At 40.4% G+C, this 27223-nt stretch overlaps 1 protein-coding gene across 4 annotated transcripts in view; it reads left to right on the forward strand.

Annotated features, from left to right (window-relative positions):
- Positions 1-27223, forward strand: part of bmpr1ba (bone morphogenetic protein receptor, type IBa) — a 66035-nt gene that overhangs the window by 23868 nt on the left and 14944 nt on the right. Inside the window, exon 3 of one of the 4 annotated variants that reach the window (XM_005916214.3) lies at positions 20510-20943. The exons of 2 other annotated variants lie outside the window; for them this stretch is intronic. In XM_005916214.3, the coding sequence (XP_005916276.1) occupies positions 20838-20943 (106 nt within the window). In that variant the 5' untranslated portion in view covers positions 20510-20837. Of the gene's footprint in view, positions 1-20509; positions 20944-27223 lie in introns of those variants that run through there. One more of the 4 variants, XM_005916217.3, reaches the window with a different exon arrangement.

Consider the following 27223-nt stretch of genomic DNA (forward strand, 5'->3'; position numbering starts at 1 on the left):
GGTCATGAACTTCTAAATGAAGAAAAAAAAGCTTCCTGGTGCTTTTCCATTACATCTCACTCCAATGGCGTCTGTTGTGCTTTTGTTGTAGATACCAGCCAGACTGTGTGCAATAAGCTCTTCAACTGATAAATACTTTTGTTCCAATTATTTCTCTAGAATGGTAACTATAAAAATAGTGAGCTGACATTGGTGACCTTAGCAGATGAAACTGAATGTTAGAAGCAAATTGCCTCTTATGTGAGTGTTAATAGTGATTTGTAACACTGGGACCTTTAGATTGCCTTTATTTTCTGAGTATAGCTCCAGGGTTCCCAACGTGCAGCCACTGGGAAGAATGTACTAGTGTGTATTTCAAGTCATGATATAGTGGCTTATAACAAGACCCAGGAAGCATTTCTATTCAGCTGAAATTCTTCTGTTTCCCTTAGTATAACTGACTAAATCTTGCATTCACCAAAAACAAAGCAAAACCAAGTTCTCCCATGTTAAAGATGGCGAATGTGCATTCTAAAGTTTCAAGTGTTCAGTAAATATTTTAAGGTTTCACAGGCTCAACCTAAGTTTTATCTGACAGATCTTAAGTGCTTTTCTTGAAAGGTTTCTGGAAATGTTTTTCTGACTGCCACACTTTTCCCTTTTCATTCTCTTTGCTTCCCTGTCGCTTTATTTTCCACAAACAGGTGTTCATTTGCTCCATCAGCACAGTGTTCAATAGCGGCAGCAGAAAGTACTTAGTGATCTAAAAGAGGGAGCAGTGGATTTTGACATAATCCTGTTTGGGTTAGAACAGACTCCTAAATAAACTACTGCAATGGGACACCACTGTTTACTAGCAGTAAGAGGATTGTATTCAAAGTGTAGCAGTACCATTGTGGTTTCTGGAGTCATTCATCTGTGATGAGCCAAAACAGAAAGCACACTTACATGTATCGTGTTCTCCGGTGACAAAAGAAGGTGTTTCTGTTTTTCTTAAAGCATTTGTAAGCATAAGTTAGTTATATCACTCATTTAAGGTAATAAGCTAGTCTAATACTATAATGAGTTTTTAGTGCAAAAATGTGTGATTATTTAAATTATGGCCTGACCTGATCTGACAAAATAAAAGCAAAATATATAAATAAAATCTATCACTAAATGCTTAATGTTTTAATGCATTTTAAATTATTAACATATATAGCGACACAATGGTATTACATGCATGTCACAGAATGTGGAAATACTCAGATTTATTTAAAATTATAGTATAATACATTGCCATTCACTTTATACTAAAAAAAAACCCCTACTTTTAAATTGCCATCAACATTTAATAAATGTAAGTAACAGAAAAGTGTAAGCAGTGAAGATAAAAACATAAAAACAGATGCAGATATTGCTTTTTAAAATTCTTATTCCATCTAAAAACCCAACCTACACTTTGGACGTGCACAATAACTAATACAGCTCAATCACTGACATCTCAGTAGGCAGTTTGGTGTTTTATGCTAGTAGTAGCTAGCTTGTTGTAGTCTAGCATTTACTGAATACATAGAAACTCAACATTATTTCCAGCTATAGATTCTTGGCTTCAAAACCAACTGATAATTCATAAAAGCAGTTTGCTGGAGCTATAAAAAAGGATGCACAAGAAAAAAAGAAGAGCGAGTGGACACAAATAAATACAACTAAAAGCATAATGTAAGTAAACTAAAAGTAAAGTAAAAGCCTTATTTCTCTAAAATACCATCTGTAAATTTTAAACATATAGATCAACAAGTCCAAGTCCACAAGCCTTTTGGGTACATGTCCCTCCCCCACCATCTTCTCAGCATGCACACACCAAAAATTTAGACTGAAGGCACACGCACGTTGACCTTGAGGGTGTTAGCTGTGTTGACATTTGTTTGGACAGTGCTTCAATTCCTCAGACTGCTGCAAGGTCACGTGGCTTGACATCAAAGAAAAGAATTTCTTCCTGGGCGACACTGAGAGCTCCGGTGTTTATTCTAAAACTGACTGCCTCCCTGTCTGTGTTTCTGTCTCTGGCAATCGCTGCTTCATCCCTGCCTGCCTGTCTCATTACCTGTGCACAATATCTGCACAGCTGTTGTCTTAAGACTGTATGTTCCCGTGGAGTTTTTTTTCTTTTAAATATTATTATTATTTCTTTTAGCTTTTGGCAGTAGATACCCACACACAACTTTAGTGCAGAGAAAGCTTTGACAATGATTTAACATTTGTTTGGTGCCATGCGTATCGTCAGCCTGCTGCCTGGTAATGTAGAGTGACTGGACCTGGCCGGTTCTTCTGTACTTTTCACTTCAATGCTATTTAGCGCAAAATGGTGATTGCTCTATTTAACTCCATTTTAAGCAAATTTAGTTTTATTTAGTAACATTTCTTTAAACCACAGCCAGACGAAATGTTCAGAAACACATTGTGGTTTGGAGTGATTTCCACCTGTTGCTTATAACTCGCCGTGTTCATCTTCACGCTACAAATCTGGTCAAGATGTGGGGTTTTGTGCTTTGGTTACTGGCTACAGATCAAATACACACAGACACCAGAGATGATTAGAGATTAGAAGTAAACAAAGTAAGAATACTGTAGTTAAACTGTGCAGCATATCATTTAAAAAAAAAAAAAGATGCAAAAGAAAAGACCTGACAGGGAAACTGCTGTTCTGACTAAGGCTACGTCCACACTAGCCCGGATAGATTTTTAAACGGCGTTTTCGTCTGATTTCAGTGATTTCAAACGAAAACGCATTAGTGTGGGCGTAGCCTAAACATTCTACTTGCGAGATCTACATTTAATAGACTGATTGTCTTGTCACAGTGTTGGAAGCACCAAGCTGTGCATTCACCAGAGAGCAATTCATGTGCATGTTTAGCTTTGAGGTTTTCCCCCCAGGGATGTTTTGTTTTGATGTCTTCCACTGCAGCCAGATGAATGGACACATGGAGAGCTGGGGGGGAGGAGGGGACTGTTGGACATGTTAAAGGACACCTGTGGGGCTTTGTGGGCCTCCCATGATGGACGGGGGGTTCCGCTTCAGGTGGCAGTAATTTCTCTACACCGTAGGGAGGGGTAGTGGGGTCAGGTTGTGCGTGTGTTTTACGTGTGTGCGTGTGACTGCTTTGTCACCGGGGGATCAGTCTGTGAGAGGTGATTTCAGTTTGTGTTTGTGCTTGTTTCCACCCCGTTTTCTTAACTGTCTTTTAGTGTATTTATATACACTGTGTTTGTGTGTTTGTGTACACAGGCCCATCAAAGAATAATTGCTTCAAATACCACTGGGAACACCACACAGATCGTGACAGTCTCACCCACAACTGATGATTATGTAAATATGATAGCCATCTGTAGACTTGATTGTGTGTGTGTGTGTGTGTGTGTGTGTGTGTGTGTGTGTGTGTGTGTGTGTGTGTGTGTGTGTGTGTGTGTGTCGGGGGATGTTCTGCCTAATATATTGTCTTATCATGTGGAGATCAGCTGTTAGACAAATGTGGCATTGTTGAAGACCAAAGTAGAGCCATTATGTGCATGTGTGGTTGTGTATGTGAAGTCGGGCTAGTTCAGGGCTTCATCTATTCCCTGCACCTGATACTGAGCTGGATCACTTGGTATTTTAGATGAAAAGACAGCAGCTTGTTATTAAATGTCACAGGACGATCTTCTAGAATAACCAATAATGTTGCAACAGCTCACCTACTCACACACACAGACACACACACTACACATAGATATCTTTTTTAACGTACAAGGGAAAATGATTAAGACAGACCACAGCAGCAAGAACTACAACAATGTAATGCCGTAAGAGGTGGTGACTCTAAACCTAGTGAGGAATTTGATCTGAGTTGGCTGAACGCTTGACACCTCATTGTCATGGCGTAAACACAAAGTGATTAGGTTTGTGAACTGATTGTGCTCTACACCTGATTTAGTGTAACATGCAGACAACACATTCACCCATATGTTGTTATATGCACGCACATGCCAGAGCATGGTACAACTTACACTCACTACAAACTTTGTTAGGCACACTTGTTCAACTGCTTGTTAATGCAAACATCTAGTCAGCCGGTTCCATGACAACCACTTAATGCAATTGGACCTGTAGACACGGTGACGACAACCTGCTAAAGTTCAAACAGAGCATCATATCAGACTAGTTTCTTGACTCATGATGGTGATTTCACTTGACTCAGATGGCCTCCACAGTCATCAATACTATAAGCTATATAATACTATACAGTAGTGATTCTGTTATTGAACTCATGTATCCACTTCCGCAGGCAGGGTTCCGACCTTTAAGTTATACAATATTATATAATGGCATTTGCAAAATGGTAAAAAACACAATTAAATGATTTGCAAAGGTCATGAAATCCATATTTTTTTCCCAATAGAGCACAGAAACACCTCTGCGAATCGCTATCTTATCATGGTGGAGGGGTCTGTGTGTTCACGGCACCCCAGGGGCTATGTTGTCCGCGGGCTTTTGCCCCCCTGGTAGGGTCTCCCATGTCAAATTGGTCTTGGGTGAGGGAGCAGACAAAGAGTGATTCAGAAGACCCCTATGAGTAGAACATCAAGGGTACAGTTCACCCTGCCCAGAATATGGTTCCCAGGGCCCCACTCAGGAGTCGGGCCTGGGGATGCCTTAGTCCATGGTGCCCAGACGGGCACAGCCCAAAAAAGGGAAATGGGCCCATCGTCCTGCAGGCCCACCACCTGCAGGAGGAGCTGTAGGGGTTGGCTGCATTGTGTGCCAGGTGCGGAAGTGCTGGCGGACCAATCATCACAGAAAACATTATAACCCCCCCCCCCCCCCCCCCCGCCCCCCAACACACACACACACACACAAAAGTACTAAACTAGTGACATCCTTGGTCAGGTTAAAAAGTTAATTTACATCTGTACAAATCAGCACATGGGAAAACTGAGAAAATGAACCATTTTAATAAAATGGCCTGATTTTGAATTTGATGCAACAACCCATCCTAAGAAATTTGGGGCCGGGCCATGCTTACCACTGTGTAGCCTGTCCCATTCCTGACCGATATAGGATTCGAGCTATACATCATTTCTATTTGGTCATGGTTATATTCATGTTTCATGATGCACCAAAGGTTTTCAGTTTGTGAAAGGCCTGAAGTGCTGGCAGACCAGTTCAGCACATCGATACTTTTACTGCAAAGCCATGTTGTTGTGAGAGGCGCTACTGCCATTAAATTAAAATAATAAAATATTTTTCATAAAATAGTAGAATTTCTCAATTTAAACATTTGATATATTTTGTGGTTATTACTCATACTCATAACTCATTGCACTCTTCTTTTATTTACATTTTACACATTGTCCCAACTTGATTGGATATGGGATTGTAGATTTTCTAATAACATAAATACACTTTAGTCTGACTTCATCATAAACTCAAGTCTAGGTTTCTAAAAGGCCTCTCCAGCTGTACCCTCTTTAAACACATGCGTTACTTATCTGTAGCTGAAAAGCTCTGTTATTTATAAGCACATAACAAGAGAAGCTGTCTCTGCCATTTGCTGAACAGATGTGTGATTGATCTTCAGATCAGATTCTTTTCTGCAGTAATATTTAGGATTTTGTGCTCCCTTTCAATGTCTTTCACCCATGCAGCACTGTCAATCAGTTACAAAACTGATTTGAGCAAACGGATAGTAATACTAATAACATTAGATCACCTTTAGTCAAAAGCTGTTCACTTCACTATGGCAACAAATCAAGCTAAGTGTTTTTCATTGTGTCAAAGTGGTGAATTCTCTCTCTAGTATGTGTGACATATGTGGAAACGCATACTTAGTCTCACTGCACAGCCACCAAAAGCAAAAACTAATATTTTACAGGCTCTGTGTGCAACAAATAGACCCCCACTCGTGATGAGCATGTTTCTATGTGTTAAAGTCACTAGTTTGGAGTGCAAAGGCCATTCTTGGAGGTCAGAGTGGCAGTGTTGTGTTTCGTTCACAGAATAGGTCCTCTTTTACAAACTATAGGGTAGAGGTCAGCAAAGGCGAGGGAGAAAGGAGAACAGAAACATGAAGAAAAGTAGGTGTGGGTCAAGGTTTGGGGAACAGAGGCTAGCAGACATTAGCATTCATGTTTTCTGATAGCTGGCAGGTAGATGGGGCAGACTGTGTAACACACACTGTTGTCATAATGTTCTTTGTACTTTGTCCACGACCACTGATTGACCTACATGTATAAATGTAGTCCATGAGCGTAAATACTTGTGCTGAATTGATGAATGCTTGTTTTGTGTGTTAGGTATTTTTGCTTTTTTCCCCACACATAAAGGGCCCATGGTGGTCATACGAGAAGCTGCGCTGAACTTACGGATCCTTGAATAGTGGAAGCACTATATTTGGGAGCTGGACCGAGGCTTCTGACCCTAACACTGACCCCACACCTGCCTAATATGTGTGCCAGTGGACATGGCTGGAGATGGATAGAGAAGGGGGAGATGCAAATGAATGTTTGTCTCTGTGCTTTGTGTGTCTGCTTCCCTTTTGTGTAGCGCATAATGGATTTTGAATGTAACTAACATTCGGATGCAAAATATTTCACAAATAAAAATGAACTCAGTAAATTTTAAGTTTTGTATGGAAGTAAGTAATTGCTTGTCACGCTTATGTTGTAGATCATCGACATATATGTGTTTCAAAGACAAACGTGTAAATGATCAATGCTTTGGCAGCTGCCAGGGTGTATTAGTTTACTGCGAAATTGGCCACTAAATTAGGATTTTTTAATTTACAAAGTTTCTCAACATATGGTAAAGTCACCATTTTAATAATCCACACTTCTTCACACACTGAAATATCAAACGCAAATTTTTTTTAAAGAAAGTAAAAGTAGCTGTTGCTGTTATTGTTGTTTGTAGCTATAGTAGTAGGGATGGTAGTATTATTAGCAGGCGAAGTGTAAGTTTTTAATACTGATATAATTTGATATTTTACATATAGAGTTTTAGCCATCTGTGTCTCTAAAAACTGGAAAAAAATGTGTCTTCTAGCTGACATCCATTTTATTATTTTAACTTGCAAATTTGATAAATTGAAAGCAAAGTCATGCAGTATAATGCAGGATATCCAATTAGCCCTATAGCGTTAAAGTCATTTCTGTATCTACATATGATCTAATGATTCAATCATTCACTAGTTCATTTAATCATTGATGCTGCATATAAGACTGTTCCAATGGAATTTTAAATTTGTACATTTTTTACCGTAACTTTTGTTGATTTATGTGTGTGTGCATTTCTGTATCAGATGTCACCGTCAGCAAATGCGTGACTGGTCCCTCAGTTCTGTATTTAGACCTAAAGGTTCAAGGGTCAGAGGTCATGAGTTGGTATGAATGACTGCCTGTTATCAGGCAGTAGCGAACAAAGAATGTGTATGTGTGCATGCATTTAAGAGAGAGTAACGGGAAACAAAGCGTGACTGAATGACAGAAGGAATGAGGCAAAAAAAAGGAAACGCAAGTAAGAGATGGAAACATGCAGGTGAGCAGCATCAATGAGCTGAGTTTTTCCAAATGTTTCCATCTTTTTCAGTTCCCTGGATGTTGTCAAGTTAAATGCAGTTTTTCTACATTATTTTAAAGTGTATTATATTGACAGTGCATAGCATAAATCAGAGAAATATCTGAAATAAGCGACAGCAATATAGAATGGACAACCGTGAGTTCAACATGTTAAAAGTCTGTAATCCTGCCTTGTCACCTAAGACTGAAAAAAACAGACAGTTTAAAAATGTGGGTTTAAAATAAACTATCATGAATGCGAGTAGTTACATGGACACATCACCTGTCCTCTGTGTTTCTCACTCTGTCCCTTTTCTTTACTTTGACTGTTTCTAGCTGATTCAGCCCCTTCCTCCCTTACCCTCTCAACCCCTTTCCCCATCGTCTGTTTGTCTCCCTCATTTATGACTCCCCCCTTCTTCTTCTTCCTCTCCTTCTTCCTTTTTTTTTTTTTTGCTGCTAATTGCCACCCCGTTGTAGCATCCCGGGAGCTGGGAGCTCATTAATTGGTGAAGAGGAGACAGGTGGCGCCACTATGTTGTGATGCTTCTTGTTATTTGTGTGCGTAGGTTTATTGAGTTGATGCTGTGTTTGTGAGTGCACATTAGTTTGCATGAGCTTGTCCTTGTTTGTGTGTTTATAGTCGTGTGTGTGTGTGTGTGTGTGTGTGTGTGTGTGTGTGTGTGTGTGTGTGTGTGTGTGTGTGATTCCTATGAGGATGTGACTGTGTGTGCACGAGTTTAAACAAGTGTGTGTGGCAGCACTGCTTGTTAGCGGCACTGAGCCCCTTCTCACTGTAATCTCTTTGTTTATGCAGTGCGAAAAGGGCCTTTCAGGGGCATGAACTCCCCACGCTCTTATCCCACTGCGCCTCTCACCCCAAGCAGACCCTCATGCCCCACCACCACCCTTCCGACACCAGCTTTGCTCCCACCACCTCCGTCATCTGACTCAACCCCTGCCCAACACTGTGTCCCCTTGTCCTTGCTTCCTGTCTAACTTCGTTAGCATTCAAATCATAAGCCATACGTTCTGTGAGAGATAAGCCAGGATTCACAGAAAAATACTGCCTGGCACCTTATTCTTGCAAACTGTAAATCAAAATCGGTTGAGTTTACTTCAGTTGCTCAGACCAGCTCTGTCAAAGAAGTCGGCATCTAATTTTTATACCTTTTGGTATTTAGAAACAGAATATAAGATGGGTAGCCCTGCAACTGTTGCAGGGAATTATTGATCTTCAAGCAATTTGCTTCACTGAGCTCACTGCACACACACCTTAACCTCAGCAGGCATAGGACACCAGTATGTGCCTGTTCAGAATATCAGCAAAGCCACTGCATATACGCAGCATATAGCATTTGAAAAAAGGGCCATCCTACTTTTAAAGTACATTTGCCAAACCAATTTTTAGTAGTAAGCTGACATTCACAGCATTGGTATTGATATATCAATACCAATGCTGTGAATGAGCTCCAAGTGCTGGTATAAAATAACAATAATCTCTAACCAAAATAACTCCAGAATACTTAGTTTAAAATCCCTGAAAAACAAAAGTGTTGCTAGTTGCCTGAGTAACTGCCAGCATTGTTTCTATTAGATTTTTACTGGATTCAAATGAATTGGTCATGCTCGATTTAGATTGCTAAATTCAATCATAATTTGGTCGATTAATCACACTTAACAGATAAGAGAAAATCATAAAAGTTTAAAGCTGGTTCAAGCTTTGCCACTGAATGCTTTGGCAATAAATTCCCATTCATTCGTAACATCATTAGCTGCTTCCATGTTCTTTTTCTTTATCTTTCTTCTTTCATCCTGCTTTCTCTATTCAGTGCCTCTTTTAATCAAAAAGAGTCTTTAATCAAAAGTCTTTTCTCCCTACATTCTAGCCCTGACCTCTGAACTTGCTCTCATTGCTTTCCTTTGAAGTCTTCAGTAAAAAAACTATTTTGAATCGCTGGCAGCATGTATCTAATTGTTTGGTAAAGTCTGTGAGGAAGAGTGATTACACAGCATTAGTGCTTTGCCTAGCAGACGGTATTATCAGGTGGTCAAATGGTGGCCTTTTGGCAGGCCTAGAGAAGCGGGTGTCATAAGCAGTGATCTGTGAATAAGTGCGTTTGTGTGTATGTGTCTGGACCGGTGTACGTGCTTTTATATCAGTATGTGTCCCTGTGTTCGTGCAGGTGTCGGGGTCACAGGCAGTTTGTAGGTTAGCCCCCTGCCCCTGGTGTCACTATGCTCTGTTTGGCCCTAAACAACCACTAATATGGGACTCTTCTCTTCTCTTCTCTTCTGGCAGGTATAAGTATATGCAAGGCTGGAAGAGAGGGGGAGTAGGAGAAAACAACGGTGAATAGGACCAGCCACAGAGGCTGAAAGGTTTTATTGGGCTATGCTATTCTTGGCTGGAGAAAACAGTTGTCATTAGCCAAAGAACCACGTGTAGCTCTTTTATTAGCCTAAACTCCTACATAATCTGGGCAAAACCAGGTTAGTTCTACAGGGTAATTATAAACACTAGATCCCTGTGTTTTTAAATGAGTGTTTTTGGAATCATGGAAAGTATTACTATATTTATGACAAAGGGAAATAAAACTAAGAAAGTTAAAGAATTTGGATTATTTCATACATACCCGAAGACGCTATCTTCCCTTGGTTGATAGCTATTGCAATGTAGTTGCAATAGCAACAGGCATATGTGTTCTCTATAGCTGATTGAACTGCTGTTGAAAGTTTCCATGCTATGCCTCTCTCTCATAAAGGCTTTTGAATTTAGTGTACTGTGCAAAAGTCTTGGAATAGCATTATTTGTTTTAGTTTATTTGGAAAACTGGAAACAGGTGCAGTGATTTATTGAACCATGTGCAAACACACATGAAAATACAATATATGAGGCAGCAGCACAAAGTCTTCCCAGTCTTTTCATTAGATTTGTGATGCCTTTTGTTATGCGTTTTGTCAAAACAATCCCACAGCGCTTCAGTGATGTTTAGTCCCGGGGTCTGGGGAAGCCATTTTGCCTTTTCTCTGCATTGGCAGTATGTTTGCGATCAATGTTATGCTGAAAAATAAAGCCATTGCCAAACAGATGCTTTCCAGATCAAAAATCAGATGGTACTTTCCTGCATTTATGATTGAATTTGACAAGATGTTAAAAACGGCTCCAAACCATGATGGAGCCTCCACCATGTTTTACATATGGCTTCGTTTGTCCTCCAATTTTTTTCCTCCAAATTTTTTTTTAAAGACACACTGCACACTGTGGTATGCCTAGATATGCCTAGTTCTCAGCTAATAGTACTTTGTTGGCACAAAAATCATCTTTTATGGCTGCCAAACAGTATTGTTTGACATTTTTTAAAGATTCCTAGTAACATGTTACCAATAACAAAGAAGCTAAACATTTACAAGTTAACAGCAACTTTGGCTATTAGGCACAATACTGATTTATCCCTCGGGTTAGACATACACTGAAAATAAGTGAAAAAGCAGTCAATGTCTAAAAGAAAAATGTGAAAGAGAAAAGTACCGCTGAAGACCAATTGTGAAATCTGCCTCCTTGGCAGTATATAAAGAGAAAGAAAAATAAAAATGGCACAAGACACGTGCACAGTGCCTTATATAAAATAGGTTAACATGTTTGTACTGCTGACAAGGATTGCTGTTTCACTACAATAATTAAGCTGTAACTAAAATGTGAGGAGAGTGTGGAGTTGTTGCCGGCATGCTTGTTGTTTTGGATAAAATGCTCTAGCGTGACACACAGTAACTCGGAGACATCTGCACTTTTAAACCGAAAACCAAAGAGATGCAAACAGAAGCTAAGCTGAGGATAAAGAAAAAACAACAACAAATGCCTCAACTCAAGTGTAACCAGGAAGCAGGTGCTTGACTGCATCTAAACAGAATCAGAGAGGCTTTCCCTACTGTAAGGTAGTAGTCATCAGAGTTTGACTTTCTGCAGTGTTGCACTGAGAGCTGAGATGCACTCGTTGCATAATTAATGTTAACAATCCAAGTTAGCAGTGCCAACCAGATGAAGAAAATTCTTCAAAGTCTGATTGCATTTCCAGCTAGAGCTGTATCAGATATTTTATGTGACAGATGGATAAACAAGCAGAGGCCAGTCATTGTGGGGAACAAAAAAAAAGTGTTGGTGGGTGGCTGCAGATTGTGTTTTGCAGTATTTAGCAAGCTGTCTCATTTATGAATCAGAAAAAGTAGGCAGCAAAAACGATCCCACGAAGCAGGTGGGAAAACTCAACTCTCCTTTTTGCTCCCACTCAGGAAGTAGGTCTTCTGTTTTCTGTGTGCATGTCTACCTTAGCAAGACAAATTTAACATTCCACCCTTTTGGCCAGTTGGTTCCTCCTCCCAGCACCCTTTCCTATTCCTCAAGGGATTGTGGGGGTCTGGGGGGTGATGGTATGTGTGCGAGGGAGGTGGAAGGTGGGGGATTGCTTATTCTAGACTCACAGTTTGTGTGTGTGTGTGTGTGTGTGTGTGTGTGTGTGTGTGTTGTGTGTGTGTGTGTGTGGGTGTGTGTGTGTGTGTGTGTGTGTGTGTGTGTGTTTAAAAACGACATCCTATGATTCCTATTTTGCTTATTTAGCTGTTTCCTATTAATCAAAAGTGTCTTCACTAACATTTAACATCAAAGTAATATTCGAGGCTTTCATTCTCTCTTTGCGTGCTGTGTGCCTAAGTGCAAAATAACAGGACATTAATCTTTCTGAAATGATCTAGAAAAACATTGTTTGCTACATAGCTTGATGGTACACGTGGGCATTCATCATGGATATATGCAAAAGAAATTCAGAAAATAATTGAAACATTTATGATATCATGATTACAGTTGTGGATACCTAATACTCCGTGTCAGTTTTCTTCTACCTCGCCCTAATCACATATCCCTTTCAGTGATTTTATGGCGGTTGTAAAGTGATACAGTGAGTGGTTTCACAATGACAATAACATGCTGTAAAACCCAATTCCCAGTCTATCATTAGGCTTTCATTAAGTTTAAGTGGCCCAACACCTAACTCTCTGTGATGTGTGAATGTGTTTTGTGTTACTTGTGCTGTGAGGGTATAAACTTGTTTACGCAGTCACCTTAGGGGACTTGACTTCCTTTTGGAGAAAAAAAAAGAAAAGCAAAGGCTCATAATAAGGTTTAGGTTAAGCATAGTTTGGCACAGACACCCTGCTGACCATCCAAAACCCACATGACCAGATTTCTAGCAGAAAACATGAGACACAGACGACAATCTTGAAGTGGTGTATTTTATGAGGATCTTTTTCTAAAGTTACCCAATTAGTTTAGATTAGATTAGATTAGATGAAACTTTATTAATCCCTCGGGTGGGTTCCTCCGGGAAATTCAGTTTCCAGTAGCAAAGCACCGAAAGAAGTTGCATGTTACAGATACATTAAGGGGAATGAGAGTAAGGATATAAGCATAAATACACCATATATACACATATACACATATATAGATACAGAATATACAATATGGATAAATAGGATTGCTCATTTGAGTGAGTATATTGCACAGTGATTATTGCACAGTCAAATATAAGAAAAAAGACAAAAAAACCCAAAAGCACCTACAACTCAGTTGCTCCCGCCCTCCCTTGTCCCCCTGTTTCTCCTCCCTCTCCCCTCCAGTGAGTTAAACAGTCTGATGGCGTGTGGGACAAAGGAGTTTTTAAGTCTGTTGGTTTTTGACTTTGGGAGAAGCTGCCTGTCGCTGAATAGACTCCTCTGATTGTTTACGACCGTGTGCAGAGGATGCCCGGCATTGTTCATAATGTCCATCAGTTTCTTTAAGGTCCTCTTCTCTGCCACTGTCACCAGAGTGTCCAGCTTCATGCCGACCACAGAGCCAGCCTTCCTGATTAGTTTCTCCAGCCTGGATGAGTCCTTCTTTGCTGTGCTGCTCCCCCAGCACACCACACCATAGAAAAGGACTCCTGCGACCACTGACTGGTAAAACATCCTCAGGAGCTTCCTGCAGATGTTGAAAGACCTCAGCCTCCTGAGGAAGAACAGTCGGCTTTGTCCTTTTTTATACAGGTTCTGCGTGTTGCATGACCAGTCCAGTTTGTTGTCCACCCACAGCCCGAGGTACTTGTATGTGTTGACCACCTCCACCTCCTCTCCCTCTATCTGAACTGGCAGTGGACCTGGTCTGGACCTCCCGAAATCCACAACCAGTTCCTTGGTCTTTGAAGTGTTGAGTTGCAGGTGGTTTGTGTGACTCCATGTGACAAAGTTCCTCACCAGGCTCCTGTACTCCTCTTCCTGGTCATCCCAGATACACCCCATGATGGCCGTGCCGTCTGCAAACTTCTGAATGTGGCATAATTCAGAGTTATAGCAGAAGTCAGAGGTGTACAGGGTAAAGAGAAGTGGGGACAGCACAGTTCCCTGTGGTGCTCCTGTGCTGCTGACTAAACCTAACCGTGCTAGACAGGAAATGGAAAATAATATACACTTCCTTGCCATATAATTAGTTAGACCTGTTTAAGTGCTTGATAATGCATATATCTAATCAGCCAATCAAATGGTAGCAATTCATTTGCACATTCAAGCATGCAGACATTGTCAAAATGACCTCCTATAGTTTAAACTGAATGGGGATGAAAGGTGTTTTCAGTGACTTTGAATATGGCTTGGTTGTTGGTGCCAGACAGGCTTATCTACTGAGATTTTACCACAGAACCGGGGTTGAGAAGTGTCTGAAAAATGGACAGAAACCCAGTGAGTAGCTCTCTGGGTGAAAAGGTCTTGTTGATGTCAAAGGTCAGAGAGGAATAGCCAGACTGCTTTGAACTGATGGCAACAGCAACTCAAATAACTACTTGTTACTACCAAGGTGTGCAGATGAGCATCTCTGAATACACAACATTGTGAACCTTGAAGTAGATGGGCTACAGCAGCAGAAGACCACACTGGGTGCCACTCCCTTCGGCTAAGATCAGGGAATTTAGGGTACAGAAGGTTGGATAAATCTTGCCTGGGTCCGACCCAGCATATCTAAAAAATTGGCCAGTGAGTGTAAAGGAAAATAAATGCTTATAAAAAAAAATCCTGTCTGGCAGAATCTCACTAAATGGAAAAAATTCCTACTAGTATCCGACATGCAGTTCAGGGAGGGAATAAATATCTTATTTGTGGTTGGACAAATACTGGTTATGGTTATGATTTGATCAAGTGGTAATACATTGAGTTAATTTAACATTCTCTGAAGTGATCTAAACATCACTCTGTAACTGCTTACTAAAAATATATAAAATAATATATTATTTATTTTATCTTTCCATATTTGTGGGTAAAAAGGGGTTCTTCAGTGTTGCAGAGGTATTTTCTCATAAAGGTGAAAGGTCAAACAAGTACAAATTAGTGTTGAGGACAGAGGAGGACCTGACAGGCTTTAGTTTCTTTCACTGCTTCATCAACATCTCCCTGAACTCTGCGTTACTCCTCATGTCCTTATTCCTCTCACCAATTCCTTGGCCCTAGGATGACTTTTGTTGGCTGTGTTTGCGACAGAAGGAGGAAATCATATTTCTCTGGTGAGTTTGTGTCGTTTAAGTCGGGGTGAAAAGGCTTAGCATCACCTGTAATTTGCAGCCCTGTTGCTCCATCCTTAATCATTACCTTCCTATCCCATTTTGCACACAGCACTTCATACATTCCTTAGAGACCACTTTAATCATGTCTTCCCTACTTGTCTTGATCTAAATTGTTGCTAACTGCAGTGCTTTGTTTGAACATTTTAAAACTAAAACAACAAATGAACTCAACTAAACCACCATTTAGGTTTCCCTCAGGCGAAGGAGCTGAGGGTACAAATGGACTGAAGGAAGAGGAAGTACTACCGCAACTCTCACACACAGCTCTCCCACATCTACAAAGGATTGCTATGTAAATGCACCAGTGAATAGGAGTGAATGGACAGACTTAAAGCAGATTATGTTAAACCTCTTGTTAGTTTAAAGACATGCTGAAGTGAATGGGTGGGGATTAGCAGATGTGCTGCTGTGCCACGGAGGTGTTTCACTAAAATGGATTTAATCCCCTGTCTTTTAGTCAGTTCACACATCAAATAAAGGGATAAATGCTTCTAAAAGTGAGCCAGGAAAAGGTAAGGTGGTTTTTAAATCCCAAAGAAATCCGAATGTGGAGACAATGTGCTTGAATAGGTATATGCAGAGTCGCAAGTATCCCAAGTCCATTTATATATTTGGAATTTGAGCCCAGACAGAAATTACAGTAAGTGGCCTGTGAAAACCTTCAAGTCTTAACACCTACTTTAAAAAAAAAAAAAAAAGTACTCTGGTAATCAGAAATTGACTCTCCTAACACTGCTGCACTGCTACACATTCAACTGTTTTAAAAAACAAAGAACAACAATCTGTATAAATAATGTGTAATTTTTATTCCTTTATCTAGTTAAAATTGCGCATCTACTTTACCCTCTATTCAAAATCGCTATGGATAGGTTTTTTTTTTTCGCATGTTAGGCCTGCACTTTATCAGAAGTAGCTCCTGGATGCTCTGTCTATTTATCATCCACTCTCTTCCGCTTATCCAGCTCAGGGTCATGTGGGGCCTATCCCAGCTTACAAACGGTGAGAGACAGGGTACACCCCAAACAGGTCGCCGGTCTGTCGCAGGGCTAACAGAGACATACACATCCATTCACACTCACATCAGTTATAGGCAATTTAGAATCACCAATTAACCTAATGCTACTAAATGCATGTCTTCGGACTGTGGGAGGAAGCCAGAGTACCCAGAGAGAACCCACACGGAGAACGTGCAAACTCCACGCAAAAAGGCCTCGGCCTGATGGTGGATTCAAACCCACAACCTTCTAGCTGTGAGGCAACAAAGCTACATACAAAGCTGATACTTTCTGATCAACTACAATGAGGTCCATCTCACAGGATGCAATCAGAGAGGCAGAGGATGTCATATGTCATCTTTATCACCCTCAGCAGTCATTTCGTCATAGTATTTGCCAAAAGGCCAGTGATAGTCAAGGTCAATGGCACGCAATTCCATGGTAACACAATATTTGTAGATCCCTAGTTATAGATGATGGGAGTACTCATGATCTGATGACAGAACGGCGAGGAGTGAGAAGAGTCTCAGTGCTATAGACCTTCTATAAGATGATCAACACGCTACAGAGATCTAGTTAACTTCACTCAAATTATAAAGCTGTTGTCTACATATAATGAAGTTTTTTCTTCCAAATATATTTATTGTTCTCCAGTTTTACAAGCAAAGGATGGATCCATTCTGAAATCTTTAAGCACACACTTTTAGACAAACAAACAAAGACAAAAGACAAAAAATGTAAAACAACAGTACCAAATAAAACAGCACTCTACACTAGCGTTTAACACTTGGTTCTTTTACATTAATCCACTTTAGTAAGATGTTCTTCACTGCAGTGCAAGTAAGTAATAGACCTATTGAAGAATGTACTCTATCAGAGAGACCTCAAATAAGAAACTTTGGGTCCATCTCCATAATAATATCGGTATCTTTGCAGCTTATGACATTAGCAACGGCAATGAGTTAGGGTACCAATCTCTATCTAGCACATTGCTGGGTTGAAACTGTTTTAAGATTGGGAGATATATGCATTGTGTGTTAAATCTTCAACTGTATTGCTTTGGCATGATTACAAACTGAAAGTGATTTTAGCATATCTTTACATTCCCATTCACTGTCAGTGATCTTAATAGAAAGAACCCTTTCTCATTTATCTCCAAGGTATTATAAAACCACGGGTGACACGGCAGTTAATAGTTTGCAGTTCTGGAGAGGCGATAGTTGAGGATTGCTAATTAAGATTGTGCAGTGCTATATATATATATATATATATATATATATATATATATATATATATAGCACTGCACAATCTTAATTAGCAATTCTGAACTATCGTACATATATATGAGTCCACTTGGCGAGGAGGAAACTTCTGAATTGTACCTAACAGCTGTATTATTTGTTTCTAATTTCCGAGATCAGAAATTAAATGTGTTTACTGGCAACTTTCAGTCCACCTCCTTTGAAGTGTTGACACTGAGAGCTACTGACAAGTGAAGTTGTTGTGTTATGACAGCTTGTCAAAAATGATGAAAGAGTGGATGCTGAATAAACTACTGACCCCAAGCACTTGCTGAGACTTATAATCTGAATGTGTAAAGGGGCCTGAACACTATTAGCATACAAGCAGTCAGAATAAACAGTGGTCTCTGCATCAGATTTAAAGACATCTGAGCAACTCATTTGTGACGTAAAGTAGAAGTGTTGCTTGTATTTTTATGTCTTTGACCTCCTGTTATCAGTATAAGCTTTTTTTTGCTCTTAAATTTGAATTCCTCTAAATATCCCTTAAAGGTCATCTTCCTCCTTCTGTTATCTAAATTCTTCAAAAAAGCTTTCCTCTAAAAGGCTTCAGACATCTATTATTCTTCCCTCTTCTCCCCTTTGTTTTTCTTGTCAGAGGCCTTTCTGTGCTTTTTTTTCTCTCCCTTTTTTCTTACTGCTCATCCTTCGCTCATGACAGTCTCAGCCATTCATCATAGACCCAGCATGAGGGTGACACCAGTGAAGAATAGCCTGTGTGTGTGTGTGTGTGTGTGTGTGTGTGTGTGTGTGTGTGTGTCATGGAGCACTGGTCTACAGTACCTTTAAAGTAACAGCTTTTAAAGGGATCATACCTCAATCTGCATATGATATTCTGTTCTCAAGCAAATCACCACAGACATTCATTACTTGCTTACACACACAGGGCTTCACAGCTATTGGGGATTGGGGGCAAATGCTGTCACAGTTTTTTAAAAGGCTTCCCGTGGTTAGACATGCTTGAAATGACATTCTGGTTCACTGGAGGAGGGGAGTGGGAAAAGGAGTGGAGAAGAAAAACACAGAAGTGGAGGGGGAGGGCAGCTAAGTTTGTTAGTTAAAAAAAAAAAAAAAACCTTGGAAAGAGTAGAAATGGTAATAAAGAAAGCTGTGTGTCATTTAGGAAGGCATGAAACAGGAGAAACTTTGCTGTGGTTTTCCAAAACGGAAAACGTTCCTATCTGGAATGGTCACTTCAAAATTTTGACTTTACAACCGAATCCAGGACTTCAGAAGTTCAGAAAGGGCAGAAAAAAAGGATTTTATTCAAAAATCAGATCACTGTAATCTTGTAGCAAGAAAGACACCAAATAGATGTATTTGGTTAATTAATTGTCAAAATACTAATTGAAATATCAAGTTACACAAGTGGCCGCTTCTTATTTGCTAAACATCCCCAGCTCGGCATCCTGCTTCAAAAACTGAGACTGGATCTTCTCTTTCACATTAGAGGAAAATTGACAAGAACATTTATTACTGTTTGTATGGGAACAGGGCTTGAGAGAGGCAATGATGAGGGCAGACAGAAAGACGATAGGGCAGCGGCAGGGCAGGACGGTTTATTTGTGAAGTGATATTTTGCTCTCATCGAAGAGCGAGGGAGCCAGGCAGCCTATTGTTTGCCTTTAATGACCAACATGAACAAGTGTGAGAAAGAAAAGAAGTGCAAAGAACAGCGGCAGCAACAAAGAGGCAGATTAAAATGAAAAAAACCCCCATCTATTTAACCTCGAAACTTCAATGTTCAGCATTTTGTGTTTTGAGGAGGAAAAAAAAAAAAAGCTGCCCATTCTGTGGTGTTTCAGGTCTGTCATATTTTCAGCTAAAAGCAAAGTGTTACCAGCACACACGCACGTGCGCTCTCACAAACACACACACGCGGTTTTGTCGAAAGCATGCCTTACAGGCAAGAGGATAGCTCTGGAAAGGAAATGGTCTATTAGAGTGTCTCAACCCATTTATTTATTAGTATAAAAGCTCCAGGCTTGGGTGATGTAATCTCTAACAGCTCCTTCAAAGTGTCTAGGCCAGCTACTTGAATAGCACGCCACTGTGTGAAGAGGTGTTTTGAGTAGCTTTTCGTAAATCTGGGATTGTAAAGCAGAATTCTTCGGAATGATAAACCCGACTCCAGCCGTGCAGACTGTGGAGTCGTCGGTGACACAAACCTGAGTGCAGTTTTATTCAAATGTTGTTTTGCATATGCTCGTTCCAGCCTGCTGAAGACCAAAGCTAAAGGTCAATGCCTTAGGCTCAAAACCATATGCATAAAGGGTGTCTAAGTACACTACAGGTTAGCCTGTCTACGTGTTAACATGAACAATTCAAATCCACTCTATTAAACCACACCTAAAGTAGGGCCTCTTCCATATACAGTATATTTTTTCCCTTAATTATACTTGAAGTACTACACAGATTTATCCAGTACCTCCAGTGTTGGCAGTTACTCTGATATTCAGCTATTCTGATATATTTACTGAACATACATTGGTCCAATTTTCCCATTTAGGCCATGCAAACCCACAACAATTAGGATCCGCTACAATCACATGAAAGGAAGTACATGTGGATGTTATATGATTTTCTTTTAGTTCCTGCAGTTATCTGAAATGTATTGCATGATCAATTGTAGCACTGCTTTATTGTTAGGTCAACACTTTATGTCAATCTCACCCGATTAACAGTCTTATTTCCAAAACAAAGTGTAAACAGATATCCATAAGCTGTTAAAGGTGCAGAATCCCACAGATAGTGCTGCTTGTTTTCAATGTCCTCCTCACCCTCCTCCTACTTTTTTTTTTCTAAACCCCATCTTGCTCCTGTCTGCTCTCTGCCCCTGTTTTCTTTCCACCCATGTCCTCCCTCCCTGTGTGTGTGTGTGTGTGTGTGTGTGTGTGTGTGTGTGTGTGTGTGTGTGTGTGTGTGTGTGTGTGTGTGTGGAGAGAGAGAGGGCCAGCCCTCCCTACAAGGCAAGTGAAGTAAACTCCCCCTTTTTGTCTGTCTCTCTCCCTCTCTCTCTCAGCTGGGCTGCTACTGTCAGACAGGGTTGGGGGGACAATCATCTCCAACTGCTGCTGCTGTTGCCAGTGTGTTCTGTGTGGTGTGGACTTTCTCACGTTTCGGTGGACCCACACAGACACACACACATTCGCACTCACAGATTCAGGAGCTCGCATGCCTGATACTACCCCCGCCTCTCTTGCTACCCACTCTCTCTCTCTGATGCATACATACACACTGAGAAGGAGCGACGGCGTGTGAGCGGATCCCATCGTGCGGAGAGCGCTGAAGAGAGGAGACCAGAGAAGAGAGGAGACCAGAGAAGAGAGGAGCGGCGGCACACTCTTACCATGCCAGTGCAGGGAGAAAGGCTGAAGCGCTGTTTGTCTCTCTGCTTCTGGAGCTGGAGTTCTCTACTATTGCTTGGACTGTTCTCTCTGCATGCGCAAGGACACGGTGAGTTACTGCAAACTTTCTCTGCTGACTGCTCCCCTGAACTTTTTGCTGTTTTTAAGTAGCTGCGTGCTGAAGTTGCTCCACAACAGCTCATTACGTCTCTTACTCCCGTTAACACTGTGAAGCATTGCTTTAGAGTTTTTTTTGTTGTATACCAGTTTTTAACTCATTAAGTCTTGCGTCTTAAATCTGTGCTATACCTTGCCCTTCATTTTGTGAAAGCAATCCATGATGACAATCTGTTTTAAACGTTAAATGCAAATGAAGTGGACATGATCCCAAATATCTATAGTATGTTGCTGTTTTTTCTGTGCGTTATAACTGATTTTCATGTCATTATGAAAAGGTTTTTAATAAGCACAGGGCAGTGTTTTGTCTCTTCCTTTGGGCTGTGATTTTGAAATGAGAAATTTGATTCGACACATTTTCAAGCAAGTCTATGATTTTTAAATTTGCATATTTAACACGTGCACATGAATGCTGCTGAAGCTAATATTCAACCAGCGGCTTGTGATGCAAAAACAAGAAAGATGTTCCCATTTCATGAATTATCACACCCCTTTCAAAGCACTCTATGCTGCAATAATAACTGAGTCATATGTCAGTTCATTTACAATATATTTGTCATTTTCTTCAAGCACACTGAGAGGTGCATCCTCACAGACTGACACTGATGTTACACGTGCCGGCCGCTTTGTCTGTGACCATGTTTGGTATCTCAACTGTGATTTGTTATGTGTTGGAGGGAGAACGTGTCAGATTCAAAACTCTGTTGCGTTTAGTGCCATCACACTTGTTTTTAAAGCTGCAGTAAGTAGAAATAAAGAGTCTGACAGGAGACGGTTCATTCGTCTTATTTAACAGTGCCTGAGTTTCATCTTCAAATCGAATTTGAACCCCAATCTCCTAAGTGAAAGTCTTATGCTTAACTGATGGGATTACCACAAATGATTACATTTTCAGTCTTTATATTACCGCATTTATACTTCACTTGACCCTCTACATGCCAGACTGAAAAGAAGTGCAGTTAACTCAAATCTGTGGACGTGAGCCAGATTTTCTAAAGCCTCGGGGAAGGTCAAGAAGCTATGGTTCGTCTAATTCTACTTCAATTACAACATCCTCAAATGTTATATTGAATTTTTTTTCCAGCGACAATAAAAAGGTGCTCCCTAGCTCAGCTTTAAGGGTTGACTCGCAGCATCTGTTATTTTTCATGCCCTCTTCTAGGGTTAACTGTAACAAGAGCATTTTGTAGATTTTCCTCCCAATCAGTAATTTAAAAACAAAGTTTGGTTTTCAAGAGTTTAAATGTTAGTCTTTCCACTGTTCAGTTAAACACAGAGTGTAGATTTGGACAGTGTTTCTAATGAATGATGTTGTCTGCGTTTATTTATCTATCTCTTTCTTTATCGTTGATCTATTTAAAGTCATTGTAGGCTATTTCAGCCGGGAGCCCTGAAGTTAAGCCAGCAAACGCTCATACCTCATGCTCAGTATGTTATGTGCTGAGGTCTTCCTGCGACCTCTGGCAGCAAGTCATCTCCTCTGTCTTGTATATCTTTCCTGTCATTGTCACTGGGTGGTTTTCCAGAAGCAGTCTGTGCCGAGCTCCCTCCTTCTGATTTACTCTCTTTGTTTTCAGGTGCTGCTTCATAATTTATAACTGGAGCTTTGGAAGGAATAACAGTTATTTTAAATATTATGTGCTTTTAAGCATGAAACTGCACACCTGAGTGCACAGGGGTGCAAACTGACAAAGTGTCGACATGTTTTAGATGCACGGTAACGCCGACTGCTCCGTCCAAGATGCCGCAGAACAGCTGCCAGCAAAGAAGAACTGTTAAATCTGACACAATGTTGGACCTCACCCAAGATTTCTTGTTTGTGTTATGCTCCTAGTTAGTCATTCACAGTGTGTGTTTTTTCTATTTGTAAGGCATTTGCTGAGAAAATCTTCAGTCCAGTTTTCATAAATCCTTCCCGGCATTGCCAGTATTTAGAAGCTAAAAGAATGAAAAATGACTATTTATATATAAGCATTAGAACACTGCTCTGTGCTGAATAGCCTTTAAATTCTTAGCGTGTGAATTTGAGATGCTAGGATTTAATTCATTGTCTTATTTTATTTGCTGGCATCAGCAAAATTCACATAATAAACACAAAAACACAAAAAAGGGACTGTGCTGATCCAAACTGTCCAAACTGTATTCAGAAAGCATTTCTCCTGAGGCCTGTTAGTCGCATTTATTGGCTTACGCGTAGATGACTGATTGGATCAGCAACAGGCCTATTCATTGGCTGACATACAGATGATTGATTGTCAATAAATTCAGCCGTGACTCAACAGACAAACATTTGTCAATTAAAAGAAGTTGTGAGACGGAGCGAGGTGGTTGTTATGTACAAGACTGTCTCCGTCTCCTTTTCTCTTTCTGTATCTTAATTTCCTCGGTGTATTGTCTTTGTTCGGTAACAACTCACAAATAACTTGGTAGACTGAATAGATGTCTAGACCTGGGATTCCTTGTTCATGTTGCCACAGGTGAGTAGTTAAATAGTTAAATGAAGTAGTTAATTTTCTAAACAGCCAGTAAAATGCCTACTCTGTTGTGTCTGCATAAAAGTCACAGTTTGCCCTCTGGCATTTATACGCCATTGTCTTTGCGGTAAACAAATAGGTAACATTGTACTCCTTATTGTCGAGTGGGCATAGGTAGTATAGGGAAATCACACTCTTATGCACACTTTATGAATCTCATACACACACATCTTTTGTGACCTTCCACCTACACCACGCTGCAGCCTTCAATGTGAGTTCTGGGAAGTGAGGAGCGAGCGTGATAGCTTACATTTCATTGTCCTTGGTGGAAATAAGCACGGCTGTATCAGTTTTCACAGTCAAAGCTCCGCCAGTTGCTTTGCTTTTGTCACTGCTCTCTAATGAGACTGTTGCTCTCTGTGGAATTTCAGGTGTTATTTTATCTGAATAAAACATTTACCTGGTTTTTGGCCAAGATATACACATCACACTTGCTGCCTGTGTTCTCGAGCTCCTAAGAATTTGCCATAGTTCTTTGAGTTAATTGTAAAAGTGACATACTTCATACTTACGGATTGCCCTGGCTGTTAGTTTTTGAGAAAATCAAAAGCAGTGAAAGAGATGATTCCCATCAACTCCAAGTGAATTCATTCAATTGCATTTAGGGATGCAGAGAGGGTCTCTGAAGATACTCTGCTCTGAGGAAGTCATTAGGCATTTTGGAATAAAACACAGCTTTAAAAAAATAAGAAAAGAAGCACTTGAGATGTGACTCAGTGTACCGTGCCGTTAGTTGTGCTTTCCATTCCTCACCCTTAAAGCTTTCTGACAGGATGTGTTCTGTTCACATACAGAAAACTGATACCTCATTAGAACTACTGATGTCCTGACTGTAACGTTGAACCAGAGGGGGAACATTTTAGTGCTTGTTATTGGTTTTCTATTAGTATTTGTTTTCCCTTTGTCAATTTTCTATGTGATTTTTTTTCCCTTCTTTTTCTTCTTCAGTTTGCACCAAAAACCATGGCCTGACCAGGCTTAACAACCTGGTACCCAGAAGACTAATGTGGTGACATTTGAGAATTTATTGTTCTACTATAAAAGTAATGACACAGATATGAGTCTCAAATACACCATTTTTGATACTGACACTTAAGGGGCCTGTAAGTGTTGGGCTACTCCTTTTAATCTTTGAATTCAGGTGTTTTCAGTTACATTGTCATAGATGTATAAAACCAAGCTCCTAGCCATGCAATCTGCCTTTACAAACATTTGTAAAATACTGGGACATTCTATAGATCTCACTGAATTTGAGTGTGATACTGCAAATAGATTGTCACTACTGCAACAAGCCAGTTTATGAAAGTTCTTCTCTTGTAGATATTCTACGATCAACTCTAATTGGTATTATTGGCAAATTTAAGCATTTAAAAACTCCAGCAACTTGTTACTGAGTGCTGAGGGTTGCTGAGTGCTCAGGTTCATGGTGGTAATGCTCTGCTGACTCAGGAGTTTCAAACCAGCAGCATCATCAGCACAGAAATTGTGTGCTGGGAGCTTCATAGCATGGGTTACCCTGGCTGAGCAGCTCCTGTAGCTGTAGTGTGTCGGTTACCCAGAAGTTCTGTATATTCGGTTTGTGATGATGTTGTGACTAGAAACCATGTAATACCAATAAAAATCAGCAACTTCAAAGTAAAAAAGCGAAACTTTTCTCAGGTGAAGCAACTACCAGTGGTGTAATGCACAACATGGGTTGAAACTTGATTGTGGTAAAATGCATTAGAGGGTTACTCTCACCACCTGGAATGGCTGTTATAGTGGGTAACCATCAGCTACAAAGCAATGTGCAATAAGCAAATTGCATTATATTTGGATGGGGCTATAGCGCTGAGAAAAATGGAGGAAACAGTCATCTTAGAATGACCTCTGAAAGGTGCAGAAAGGGGAAGTGTTGAGAGTTTGGGATAGAGGGGTATTACATCCTGTAATGGATACAGATCCAGTAACTTCTATCCCAGTCAGATTACCGGTCTGGCGCTGACTTCTTAAGACACAGCTGGAGCAGGGGAAGCTGAGTGTGTGTGTGTGGGTGTGTGGGTGTGTGTGTGTGGGTGAGAGAGAAAGAGAGAGAGGCAGTGTAGAAAGAAAGGATAATTTTTATACAATAATAAGCACTGATATTATGCAATTTTCAGCAAAATCCTACAAACTGTTGCCGGAATGATTAGAACAGAAATTTGTATTAATAGTCCAAAGACATATAATCACTTGTGCTATATATATTTTGCTTATTAATACAAATTTCAATGGGTGGCTGTTAGTAAATTCAGCATGTGGATGACAGCTAGGCATCAAATTACAAAACTTCTATCTTGGAAATCAAATTTGCTGCGATTATGCGAGAAAAACGTCTTTATACTCTGATTGTGTGAGTTGATCACTCTCTGCCCAACATGGTCTAACACAATAAAGTGATAGACAGATAACAGGTGAAGGGGAGTGGAGCAAAGGAAAGCTGGCTGTGACAACCTTAGTGCACTGGGACTATGAGGGCTTAGGGTTTTCCATGCACTCGCACTCCCTCCATGATATCCTGCCCTCCCAGTCTCACCACCTGGAACTATTTTTTTGGATTGGGGAGGGCGAGCAGGGAGTGGAGAGGGTAATTGATCGTTGTTTGGGGCCCGTTACTTGAGTTCAGGCTTCTTAGAGATATTCAGTATAGAAGATTTGGTAATGTTTAACATGAAGAAGAGGGTAAATGAACGTAAGGACACGCAGAGAGAAAATAGTGATCCATGTCAATGTCAGTCTCAATAGGAAATCAGTGCCCGTCTTATATTTTAAGACATAGCAAGCGTTTTCACAAAGTTAACTGTATACTTCAATCTCTCCTTTTTCTGTTTAAAAACTAAACATTTTGTCTGAACCCTGTATACCAAACAATTGTTGAGCTATTTCTAACTCGATCACTTTTTGAATCTCGTGTTCCTATCTGTAGCCTTATAACCTCATCTACAGGTTTACTTGTTTGAGTCAAGTATCTCGAACCTTTAAGGACGACACCACAATCTGTGCTTTAATTCTAAAACATATTGGCCATTAGATATTCTTCAGTTTGAGGATTTGGTGAAAAAATAAAAGACAGAATAAGGCAGAGAAAATGAATAAATTCACTACTTAACTTGAGGTCATGTGTTGACTTGTAACCAAATGGCTTTGCAATAGAGTCATTGTATGCTTTGATAGGTACCTAATCGGTGTCCAGATGGTGTGTGTGTGTGTGTGTGTGAGTCTGTGTGCTTTAAGGGTCTAGACAACAGCTTGTTTGGCCAGTTAGATGGTGCAGTGAAGGCCTGGAGCCACTGATGTGCTGATGGGTGATATGCGACTTAGTTAATGGGAAGCTAATCACGCAGAGGAGACTGTGGGACGCGTGCAGCTGTAAACATATGTAGACTTATGCAACTGTACTCACACCCGTGCGTGCACATGGATGTCCACATCCCCCGCATTATTCACATGCAAGTAGGAAATACATTAATATCCTCCCACGAAGCACACATACGTACACACACACATACTCTGCAGACATGCAGGGTGTAGATGGATGGAAAGTAACAGTTTAAGCATGTGGAGATGACGGAGACAGCATAGACCAGAACTCCTGGAAATAAACACATGGCAGCTGTAATGTTAACACCATCAGCCCTCCCTCCACACACACATAAACCT

Source organism: Haplochromis burtoni, unplaced genomic scaffold (assembly GCF_018398535.1).
Source record: "Haplochromis burtoni strain Fernald_Lab_line unplaced genomic scaffold, NCSU_Asbu1 Contig_18, whole genome shotgun sequence".
NCBI classification, from domain to species: Eukaryota; Metazoa; Chordata; class Actinopteri; order Cichliformes; family Cichlidae; genus Haplochromis; species Haplochromis burtoni.